Source organism: Micropterus salmoides, unplaced genomic scaffold, assembly GCF_014851395.1.
Source record: "Micropterus salmoides isolate LMB-PRFRI ecotype aquatic unplaced genomic scaffold, ASM1485139v1 Ms_hic_scaffold_13, whole genome shotgun sequence".
Classification (NCBI taxonomy): domain Eukaryota; kingdom Metazoa; phylum Chordata; class Actinopteri; order Centrarchiformes; family Centrarchidae; genus Micropterus; species Micropterus salmoides.
Genome location: NW_024040374.1, coordinates 26,793,165 through 26,806,037, shown reverse-complemented (window position 1 = coordinate 26,806,037; position 12,873 = coordinate 26,793,165). Strand labels below are relative to the sequence as shown.

General features: G+C 40.6%; 1 protein-coding gene across 1 annotated transcript in view; it reads right to left on the bottom strand.

Annotated features, from left to right (window-relative positions):
• gabrb3 (gamma-aminobutyric acid type A receptor subunit beta3) overlaps nt 1–10,593 on the bottom strand; it is a 36,658-nt gene extending 26,065 nt beyond the window's left edge. Inside the window, exons 1-3 of the mRNA XM_038716648.1 lie at nt 9,920–10,593; nt 9,740–9,831; nt 9,544–9,611 (exon numbers count right to left, since the gene is read on the bottom strand). Of these exons, the coding sequence (XP_038572576.1) occupies nt 9,544–9,611; nt 9,740–9,831; nt 9,920–9,999 (240 nt within the window). The 5' untranslated portion in view covers nt 10,000–10,593. The remainder of the gene's footprint in view (nt 1–9,543; nt 9,612–9,739; nt 9,832–9,919) is intronic.
• Nucleotides 10,594–12,873: the final 2,280 nt, after the last annotated feature.

Here is a 12,873-nt window from a genome sequence, read left to right as displayed (position 1 = left end):
GTCTAGAAAATGTCTAGAAAATTATGATTTCTTGTCAAGTTGTTCAAATGTCAAGGATATTCACTACTGTTACAGAGGAGTAAAGAAACCAGAAAATATTCACAAATGACTCAAACAGATTAATTGATTATCCAAATAGTTGGAGACTAATTGATTATTCGATTAATTGTTACAGCTCTACATCAAAGTTATTTACACTGATTGAAAAACTTGTCACTAGGTTTTGTGCTGAACCATTAATAGTCACATAAATACAATATAATATACAAAACAATGTATTTTTAAATTAAAAATACATAAAATATGTGCTGCAGCCCCAGCCCCACACTCGAAAAGAAGCTTGTTAACCCTCAGCAAGATCAGCTACATGCAAACCAAATAAATATACCAACATTAGATCAAGACCAATTAATCGGCTAGGCTGATAATTATTGGCCAATATTATCTTATTGCATATGTGACAAGAAATAGCAGTAAATATGTTTGCAGTAATTTGGCACTATTACATAGTTTGCGCACCAGAGAGCACTGACAATATGATTTTTACTAAATTAAAATATCCCTCTCACTATCTTGGTCACAATAAAACAAAAGTACAAAGGAAAAGAAAAACGTGTGAGTTTATGTTTTAAAATCATATTATTGGCCAAATATTGATTTCAGCATCAACCTCAAAAATCCAGTACCAGTTGGGCTATAGTCAGCTTTTTGACTTGATTTCTTCTCAGTGACATTTTGGGAAATATGTTTATTTGCTTTCTTACCAAGCGTTAACGAGAAGATCGCTACCACTCTCAAATCTGTCCATTAGATCAGCTTAGCTTAGCTGATGAGCCTAACAGCAACTTTAACGTTACATGTAACTATTACTTTAAGTTTGACAATTCTGGTCAAATGTATTTAAAATATTGAGAAATCACATTTAAAGGTTTGACAGGTTGAAGCTCATTATGTATGCACAGTCTTGAGTTTTGCTCTAAAACTACTTTTGGTAAAGTCACATAATTCCCTATGGGAGAAAACTTTGACTAAGTAAAGAATAGTCTGGTTCAGTGTGAGGTATGTGGAGCAGAGCTGTGTATCACATTGAAGCTACTTCTAAAAGTCAGGGAGATGAACTTGATCTTGAGCCAAGTTTTCTCCTTTCTGCTCTTCTTTTCACTGCTTTGCAACCTGCCTGTGTCAGGGAATCAGACACTGCAGCATAGACCACAACCCCCAAGGGCTCCTGAACATCACTTATTGGGTCTAGCCCAGTGCACACACACACACACACACACACACACACACACACACACACACTGAAGACACCTGTTTTGAAGACTCATGTTTTGAAGTTTTGTAAGACTATCTTATAGTAACATTGATCATCACTTGATAACCACAGCAGGTTCTGAAAAGTGCAATTGGACTGCAGATAATTCAGAGACACAACTTCCCTGCTCCTCTGGACTACATGTGAAGAAAGAGAGTCATACTACTACCAGGACCTTGTTGAGGCAAATGAAAAGAGACAAGACATGCACTGCATTGCAGATCTAATCTGTCTGTTCCCCGCTTCTCTTAAAGCCCGACTCTAAACTTAGCACCGACAACTGACACTGATTTACTAAATGTAGTCCTCTTATCCTCTTAACAGATTAAAGGTTACTGCAGATAACACAGACATGAACATGCATGTGCTCACACACACACTTTACAAGCAACCTGGAATTTCAAATGCAAGCTAGAGCTATTTAAGTGAGGCTTACCACTTAGCCCAAAAGATACAGCATGATGTAGTTAGTGTTCAGCAGTAACACAAAAATACAAATTTGTTCTACATTTAGACAGAATACATGTTGTTCCTCGATGTCTGCCCAAAGCTGTGGCTTCTCACAATGTGGTTTCTTGAGCCTCAGCTTTTGTACAGGATGTCTTTTCAATCAAGCTGTACAACAGATGACACTTCTCATCGTCACTCAGACATCAATATGAAGCCTTTAATGATCTGACTGGACTCTGGACATGCTACTCACAAGGCTGTCATTAGTGTTCAGATGTCAGATTTCGAACTGGAATGACATGGCAGCTGTTCTGGGAATGTCACATTTCTACCACAGAGAATTCATCACAATAGTTTCAGCTGATGTATTTGTTCACATGTTTCAAGAATTTTGAATGGTTTTTGACTAATTTCACCATCTACACTCTCCATTCAGCAGTTGCTGGTCAAAACTGTATCCACTGGGCTCAACAGATTCTCATTAGACATGAATCTTGTGAAAACTGAGCGTGTTAAGATCATGGTTAAGATACAGTCTGGCTTTGTGAGGTTATACTTTAACACTTTAGTGTATGAAATTGTTCAGAGAAAACCTCAAAGGGCTTTAGCAACAAGGTTAGAACTGTTTAGAGCCATGACAAAAAAAAGGCAGTAACAGAAACCCAAGAATAAAGGTTGTGTAAGAAGGAAGAAAGAACAGTTATGAAGCTAGAACTGCTACAGGTACATTAAATCTGTTGGAATAAGGTGGTCACCTCCATATGTTCAAACCAATGCTAGGGAAGACACAAGCTGCTCCTCCAGGCTCCACCACCAACTATGTACTTGCTAGAAGTAGCAGAAGAAGTAACTAACCAACACATCTTGGTTAAACTGATCACACACAGGTTCATTAGACACCTTGAGATGCTCTAGTATGCAAAATGTTAGAAGGAGCTACAAATGTCAAAGCCCTCTGGAGGGGGAACAGCAGGGATGCAACTCAGACAGAAAGGAACAAAATAATGTTGTTCAGGACCACAGATAAACTACAACAGGGTTTGATAGCACTAGCTCCTCAGGATACCCTGATAAAAGTGATCTATAGCTCCAGGCATTAAAAAAGATAAATCGTAGTAGTACTGACGTGAGGTCACTTTGCTTCTTAAGTCATAGCAGAGTCCAATGTGTTCAAGCAGCCTCACCAGTGATCAGTGATCTTGTTGGCTCACACGTGTTTGATACTCTGTACTCCATCAGGGTGGGGTGGATATTTCTGGATATCTGGCAAGTCAAACAATATAATGCCTCATGGACAGGAAGCAATCAGCTCCTTGGTGCCTATTTTGTATCATGAGTGAATCATTTTTAGCACATGCTCAAATGCCACTGGGGGTATGTAAATGTGTCCAATTCCTCCAGCAATTTCCTCTGTCCCATCTGCATGCCTCGAACCATTAACACAGACAGTCTGATATGATCGCCAGTGAGGAGGCCAAAAGCTTTCATACAGTATTGCTATGCAGACAGCAAAAGTTAAAAGCGGGTGTGGTCTCTACCATGGAAATTAGATTTGGCCCATTCAGTGCTGAGACTTGGTTGACGGATTATAAATTTTCAATGCTAATTGCTAATGAGATAGAAAACATACTGTATGTTTCTGTCTCAATTTGGCTGCAATTAAAGGCTTAAATAAAATAATATTATAAGATGTATTCTGACACTGTGGGCCCCCCACACAGACAACATTTTGGCTAATAGGTACTATTAAATGTATTCCCGAATGAGCTATTAGCAGTTCTTGTTTGCAATGTTCCCATGGATGTACAGACAAATATCACTGGATACTTTGATACTAAAAAATACTTAATGATTCTCAAAAATCCACCGGCCAAAAATATTTTTTACTGGCCAAAATAACAAATTGCCTTTTGTGTCCCATATACATTTGTTTCCATACTTATAATTGAGATAATAATGTATTATATCAAATCAAAACTTAAAGAAGAGGCCACAGTGAAATTTTAAGCAAAAGTATATTATTGCTATTAAATGTACTCAAGACATAACAGTAAATTGTTTTCTAAATTCACAAGATGCTTATTAATCATTTAACTTAAATTTCATCACGGCTCACTCTTAATCATGCTTTATCATTCAACTTAAACCTCCTCATCAGACTGCTCATTTTCTACAATCACCCTCTTTGCACGATCCAGGAAGTCTGGCCTCCTGGTTCTGAGTCCTAGTGCCACAGCATCACAGCTTTTGTAGGAAAATTATTTTTATACAGAATATGGATCGTACTCCTTGATCTCTGAGGAGGACAGCTGGACCGTAAGAAGATGGGACAGTGTTTCAGACACGGGCCTGGACTGCCAACTGGTAATGGTGCACTGGATAAGACACATGCCTTTGGTGTGAGAGACCCAGGTTCAACTCCCCACTGTGACATGTCCATCAATGTATCCCAGACACTTAATCCCTAGTTGCTCCAGAGGCGTGCGACCTCTGACATAAATAGCAATTGTAAGTCTTTGGATAAAACGCATCAGCTAAAATTAATAAATGTAATTTTTTTATGTTCTGCTTAACCCTCTTCTTTGTCTGCTTCGTTTTTTCGTTTTGTTGATTTGGTGTAACGTTAAATTCTGCCACATTATGCTGGTGGCTAGCCAGCCTAAGCTAAAAACTCCAAGTACAACTTCTGTAATTACCTCCTAACACTAGCAGCTTTCAAGCTGCCTTATTTCACAGGGGTATTGTGCTAATATGCCGGCTCGCTGCACTATAAGAAAGGTATGAAGCAGGAGCCTCTGAGCTGGGATTGTGATTCTACTACCTTCTTCACAGCTCTCTGTGACCCTGTTTCATTCCGTCAACTTCAGGCTGCATATGCCACAAGAAGCTTTTCAGAATCAGAGCATTTTGCCTGCCTAATTTTGCCGACTTGTATAGATTTTGTTGATTTGGTTATTAGTGTTTGCATTTTGTGCTTCTACTATGATTAAGTACACTACGTAGTTAAATGATTTCTTTTTGTGTCTGTTTTAACCGTGTTTATTGTTTTACGATCGGAAGTCTCCACAGGGTGTTTTATTTTGAAAATTGACCAGATTCTCTATGCTGTTCTGTATCTGATTTCCTGCCTGGTACAATTTGCTCTGTGCTGCTTGACGCGGCTTCTGTCAAAAATAGAACGGCTACCTATTCTCTGAGGAGAGGTGCAGAGAGACGCTTCTGGGACACTTCTGGCAAGCGCTGTGGCTGCGTCTGATGGACTGACAAGCATTAACTAGAATGGCTGCGATTAACTCAGGCAACCGTGGAGCAGCCGTAACGCACCGTAGCAATGGACGTGTATGTAAATCCAGCAGTGAGAGCGTTCACATAAAAGAGGCGGTGTTAGCAGCAGATGACCAATCGCAGACATGAACAAGTCCACTGTCAGCAGAGCGTCATATTTTACAAACGAAGAGCAAACTGTAAATGCTCAAATAGTGGTGAAAGACTGAACTTCAACATTTAGGCTACTGAAAACTCCCCCACATTAGGCTACCTGCGCCCACATCGCAAAAGGTGGGGCGGAACATGACCAGTATCTGTGATTGCTTATAATATAGCTACTAAACTATAAATAGCCTATGTTTATAAATAAACGTAATTTCAATATCCCTGCCAAACTGCTTTTGTTGTTGCTATTTACATTCCTCCCAAAATATCAAAACATGTACTACCGGAACTGTTTGAGGTCATCAGCAGTCATCAGCATTTTGGTCTATCAGACCATATTTCTCTGCTTCTCCTGCCCACTTACACCCAGCTGATTAAAAGGGTCAAACCATCAGTAAAAACAGTCCACGTGTGGACAGCCGAGGCTACCACAAATCGACAGAACTGTTTGGAGTGCAAAGACTGGCATATGATCAGAGAGGCCTTGAGGAATATAAATCATCAGTGACATCATACATCAGCAAACGTGTTGATGATGTAGTGATCACTAAGACAATAAAATCATTCCCCAATCAGAAGGCCTGGATGAATGGAGAGGTGAGGGCTCTGTCCAGAGCCAAAAAAGCTGCTTTTCAGGTCAGGTGACAAAGAAGCTTACAGCACTGCTAGAGCGAGGTAAAGCAGAGACATCAGCAGAGACTGGAGAGACACCTCAACACCAACAACACCAAAGATATGTGGCAGGCCATCAAAAACGTCATAGGCTACAAAAGCAGGAGCATCATGTGTGAGGCCACATTACCAGATGAGCTAAACACATTTAATGCTCGCTTTCATTTCCTCAACAAGGACTCAGCTGTAAAGTCTACTCAACCTCCAGAGGCCAAAGCAGATGTGAGAAGAGTCCTGCTGAGAGTGAATATGAGTAAATCAGCTGGGTCTGTACTAAAAATCTGCACCAACCAGCTAGTTGATGTTATTACTGACATTTTCAACATCTCACTGTCTCAGGAGAGGGTTTCCACCTGCTTCAAGACAGCCACCATCGTCCCCTGTATCTAAAAAGTCTGCAGTGTCTAGTCTGAACGACTACCACCCTGTGGCTCTCACCCCCATTCTGATGAAGAGCTTTGAGAAACTGGTTCTCCAACACAAAAAGAGCAACATCCCAGTCAGCCTGGACCCTCACCAGTTTGCTTTCAGAAGCAACAGATCCACAGAGGATCCCCATCTCCACTGCCCTCCACTCAGCCCTCGCACACCTTGAGAAAAACAACACCTACAACAGAATGCTGTTTGTGGATTTCAGCTCAGCATTCAACACAATCTCCCCATGAAACTGATCAGCAAATTTAGCCTTCTGGGCTTGAGTACCACACTTGACTTGATATTGGACTTCCTCACAAACAGAACCCAGTCAGTTCAGAATAGCGGACTCACCTCCTCCACTCTAGTGCTCAACACCGGAAAAAACGATAAAATTAAAAACGATAAAATATTCTTTATGTGGTTCATCAATGGTGATAAATTATCAGAAAGTCCCGCGAGGTGCGAACAACTCGGCACAACACCGTGAAGCTGGGGCTTTGTCTCTTCAGCAAGTGTTCCTCCTCTGCCACTGCTCACATACACGCTACGCTTACACTGGGTTAGGGTTACCTTTTTTGAGTTATTTACACACTTCAAAAACATGTATTGAAAGTTTTATTCTTTTTACATATTTATTTACAGCATTAAACGTTGAAATGCATATTGTACTTATTGGGAAAAAACTGGTAGTTCTATGTAAAATCCGAAGTTGAGCACCCCCATATCACCAAAATGGCATGATGCTCGACTGTGAGATTGACAGTCAAATCAGGCTCCGCCCATCGAAGCATCGAATCTTTGACTATTCAGGGTCAGCCCTAATTGTTGCCATACTAATAACACACAAGTAATATTACAGTAGTGAATATCTCTCCTTCTAAAAAAGAACCTGCTCTTTGGAATTATATTGTATCATTACAGTTTATCATTGCTTTTTTCAGTATAGCTAAAAACTGTTACATCATTTCTTGCACGGTGGTACCTAGAATAGTAATAAGAATTGCGTTAGCCGGTGAAGTACTGTGGTAAGCGATGTAATGGCGCATGTACGTCACAGCCTACGTAAAGTAATGGATTTCGCGGAAACATCCGACCCGATATCTTCGCATAGGAAGCAGCACAGAGGCTTTTACAAGCAACCGAGAGAGCAGGCGAATGGTTAATTTTTATGTGAGGCTACAACCTGTTCACAAATAGGCAGTAAAAAGTGACCAATTTCATTTTAAAACAACATGTAGCCCCTTTAACTTTTACGGAGGAGCAATAGAAAGCATCCTGACTGGAAACATCGCTGGGATGTGCAGGAGGGCTCTGCTACAAGTGATTAACAGCTCAGAAGATCACTGGTACCCATCTACCACGCATCAGTGATATTGGTGAAAAAAGACAGTACCCACCCAGCCACAGCCTGTTCACCCTGCTGCCGCCTGGCAAACGATACAGAAGTATGTGCCGTCGTACCTCCAGACTCAGAGCAGCTTCTTCCCTAAGACTGTGAAACCCCTTAATTCATCCAGAACTCCACCATATAAAACAGTTTTATTTCTGTATATAATTATTTTTAAAAAAAATTTAATGTTTGCTCTTTGTGAGTAGCATGAAGGGAACTACAAACTTAATTTCATTATACAACCATGTTATGTAAAATGACATATAAACATTAAGTATAAACTACATTGTGCTTTGTTTTTTAATTGTTAAGAAAATGATTTAAAAAAATGTTTCCATGGAAGAATTCTGCCAACACAAAAAACTGATCCCAGTATCTATAACAATACAATAAACCTGATCTGTATTTGGTGATTTAAACCACACTATTTAACATGACAAAGTAAATTTACTTAACCATCTCTCACAAAATAAGAATCTCAGTTGTCACTGGAACTGAAAGTGTGTAGCTTCTCTGTGGTTCTCACTAAGCCACTTTCTGCTGCTGTGTGGAGATGCATTAAAATGCACCACGGGTACATTTCATCACACATACTTGTCAGGACAGCATGTCAGGGGCCATTTCCTCTTGGTCGCATGTGATCGGGCATCAAGCTCTATCAGCAGTTCAGACCAATGATAGATGGCATACAGGCATTAAACTGTGGGGCCTGTGGTGTGCCAACCTCAACATACATGCACATACATTACACACTGACACATACTTCTGAAGGTCTAGCTTGTTGTTTTGTATTTGAAAGGAGAAGACATTGCAACAGAACTTACTGACCTCATCTTCTAACAGGACCATTAGGACATCACAGCTGGAGTCACACAGCCAGTGAACCAGGATGTAAAACCATACAGCTAGCATTAATCTGACACAGCAGATGACCAAACCACTCTGGACAATACAACAGAGCCTCTATAAACTTCTTTCTGTTTATATACTAGGCTGGAGCAGTTCCAAATGTTGGACAGATTATTGTATGTTGTCATTTGTGTTATAGATTTGATACCACTTTCTAATAAATCACCTTTTTATAAAGTGTTTTTAAGTAGTAACTAGTGGCTTCACTAATGGTTAATACTTTATTTACTTATGCTTTATTTATGTTTATTTTATAGAGTGGGTTTGGGGTGGCTTGACTGTAAAAATGTCATTTTAATACTACTTTCAAACGAGGCAGTATTCCCAAAGGGTGATAAGTTGCAAGTAATGGCTTTATTTATGGTTAATACGTAACTTCCCAATGATTCATAGATCAGTTATTAGCTAACAATAAGCAAGTCAGGATCACCAGGTTAGTTTGAAGAGCTACCTGGAGCAAAAAGCATTTACAAACAACTTATTAACATTCACAACTGCAAGCTTGGATGGGTTCTGGTAAAAACCTGAATGACTTGGCACCATATATAACTGTTGGTGTTATGGTTTATAAGGAAGTGAGAAACCCATGATTCACTCATGGATTGCCGACATTTACAATTTTACCAAATTAGGTAAGCACCAGCCAAATTGAATTTTCACAAACTGGCAACCCAAAAACTCTTCTTAACAGCTTATAACTGTCTATAAAGCATTAGCGAGTGATAAGTTAATATTAATAAAGCAATTAGGTTAGTTTAACTTATATAGCCTTTGTAAAGGGTGCCTTACTAGAAAGTGGCAATTTAGATAATGAACTTAACCCCTTAGTATAAGACAACACTTTTCATTCATTATTTAAAGGTATATTAGTCTACTGGTAAAAAAAAAAAAACACACAGAGAGGTCGACTAAAACTACAAATGACAAAAAAAATTATTGAGCACATGTTACAACTTACCATATTGACTTCTGACACCATGTCTATACTTGCCACGTCTATACTCATGCCAACAGCAACCGGTGGACCTAAATAGACAAAATAAGTTAACTATGAATTTCACTAATTCAGTATCATAAAGCTGTGTGGTAAAGACACATTTCGGGGGCGCCATTACAGTGCCCCACACCAAATGAAGGACCCCAGACATACATACCTCCAAAGTCTGGCCGAAGACGAATATCATATCCTTTCAACAGTTTATCCACAGTCTCTTTGACGTAAGACATGTTCCCCGGTTCGTTGACGCTGAAAGAGAGACAGACAAGGACGGTAACCCTTTTGGAAGACGGACCCCCCCCATACCAGTGTCCTGTTTTAACCCCTGGGCACTCACCTCTGGGCACAGCACATCACTGCCACGACCAGAGGTAATGAGAGAATGTCAAAGAGCCCTTTTTTCTGGGGTCCCCACATCCCTTGTGTGGTGTCTGGTTGGATGGGTGCTGTCCAGCGTTCACCAAATAACTAGCCTAAATGAAGCAGCCACAGTGCTCACACTCCCGACGAGCTCCGCTTAGTCAGGTGAGACTCCTGCCACATTATGTCTACCTCTGGCGCAGCCTGCGTGAACATGCTTCACGAGGCAGAGGCGCGTTTCACTTGGATGTCAGATGTGTTCATCGCTGCCTGCGATACGGCAGCGGAGCCGTAAAGCCTCGCGCAGGCTGCCCCGCATCTCCATCCTCCGGTTAGCAGCTTTCAGCTTTTCGCATTTTAGCTCACAGTCACCCCACAAAGTGTCAAATATCCATTACCGCACTTGTGGCCGCGTGTAAGTATAAGTGCCCGAGTCCGCTGTATACAGTGTGTCAACAAAATCCTTCACAGAGCCTGTTCATGCTGTGGCTAACTCTGAGTTTGCAATATGACTCTTCATATCGGTGTCCGCGAGGCTGTCCTGGTAACGATTAAAGCCCACGTGACAGACTGCATATAGACGCGTATGCGGTTGTCCTTAATTGCAGAGCTCAATTATGTTAAGATGCAGTGGCGTGCTGAGAGGTGGGCTGAGGTAGGAGGGCTCAGGCCCTTTTCTGAAAAGCTTTTCCACTTTAGCCTACTATGTGTGTAGCTCATAATGAGACCTCCCCATTATTGCTCACATGTCAACACCAGAGGGGCACTGGGGCTGCCCACAAGTGTCCAAGTCCCTCTCTGGTTGTCTCAAATGCCACCAAAGATGCCCCAGTGGTTGGTTAAAAAGGCTTCTTTGTGAGTTTCTCAGGTCCCACTCTGGTGTGACAAAAAGTGGGCAAAAAGGAATCATGTTTTGTTCTAGACCCCCCACTGCCTGTAGGAAAAACTATGGCTAGATGGCATTTAACCTGTGCGGAGACTATGCAACTTCTGAAAAATGAATGAACACATTCTTCCTCTAAATAAACAATGAAAAGTTGACTTCATAGGAAATAAAACACACCTTTGCTCAATTCAATGCACTCAGCACTTTGCTGTTAGATACCCTATTTACTCTGGTGTGACCAGTAGTTTATGAAGCCTAATGTTAGCCACGTTTTGTTAGATAAGTCTCTTGCTTGTTTATAAAGAACATTACTGAGTCACTGCTGACTTTAATTCTCTTCTCTATTTGCTACATGCTACTGTAAGGCTATACAAACATTTAACATTTAGCCTACCATTAGCTCACTGGAGACCACATCACCCTCTGTTCAGCAAAACATCTATATAGGCTCACATTGAATTCAGTTATAAAATTGGTTATATTTTCTTTGCTCCAGAAGATGTATAGCAGTATAAAGAAATCATCTGACTACTGTTTAAATATTTTAAGGTTAGACACATGGCAAAGATCAGTGGTAGGTACGCAAGAGTGGGTTTGTAATAATACATGTACAATGCCTATTAAAAGTACAGATTACTTCTCATTTTGGCTGCCTATGAACATTGTGGGCCCACAGAAGTCTCTTATTGTCTGTTAAATCCACTCTTGATTATTCTTGAATCTTGGCAGGAGATGTGAGAGAAGCTTTGGTTCTGGTGTGAAATACTTTTGTGTCACTCATTTAAGTTGTCCCTGTGAGGATTTCATGAGAACGCTATCTGTATACTTTCTCTCTGAGCTCTTGTTTCTGTTTGCTACAGTATTTGCCGTAGAAGAGGAAGTTCAATAACACTGCAGAGGAATGAGTGTGCTTGAACTGGACTCTTCCCAACAAATTTCTCCTTCCATTTATTTAAGAGGCAGACGCTGGTCTTTCGCTACATTTCAAAATGAACACTTCTTTTTACCTAACTTTTAAGAGAGTGATTCTTACCTTGTATCATAGATGGCGTACAGCTTTTTGTTCCCGTCAACAGCATTCCTGTAAATACAAAAGAGAGAGGAATTTCTTTCTGTGCATTGACTTTGTCTGACACTGACTTTGTCCATGCCCCAGCTGGAGATTTGTTTCTGAATCCAGTTCTGAAGGCACACTGTCAGGAAACACAAGTACCAGAAGGCTTTCACCTCGAGTCCAAATGCACAAAGGTGCTGCAGTTTCACAAACAACTCTCTCCACATGTTCAATCTTTTTAAATTGTAAAATAAATCCACCTCTATAGGTGACTCAGTTGAAAGTGGGTTGACCCTAATCCTGGTGAAGGTGAATGCAGAATGATGAAATGTGCTGTAGAGTTTCATTTGTGCTGCTGACAGGACTCTGTTTTTTCAGGTTTGTGTCCCACTTAAGTCAGGCCTACAATAGGCTGCACTCTCACGAGTGGAAGACATAGTAGTTCTGCTAAAAGGACTCAGCCTTTTCTCTTCCAGAAGCGATTCCTGTACTTAAAACCAACGATCCAATACCAGTGTCCTCTTTGTCGCCCCATATAACTCTGCCTCACTGCATGGAGCTCATTGGGATCACTGCTGTGTAAGTTAATGTGAGGATGTGACACGTCAAACTATGTTTAGCTTTCTAAATTATTTAACTCTTGTTTTAGATTTAATCAGTGCACCACTACTCTCCCCACAGCTGTAGAACAGTAAAACAAATGGCTCAGTTGAACCACCTGACACTTCCTCTGTGTACTTTTGGCAGTGGAGCTTACACAGTATCATTGCATACCATTTAAAGTACCAACGCACTGTTAAAATTTGAGGGAGAACCCCTATGGCTAATCGCTGTCACATTCTTGTAGTGAGTTTTGTTTCTGTTGAACTCAAGTTTGTTGCACCCATAATATACAGTCTGTGATATGTTGTGGTGCTACAGTGGTTGTCTTTGTTACTTTCTCCTTTTCTTCTTTCCTTTTCTCCTTCTCTCTCTCTCTCTCTCTCTCTCT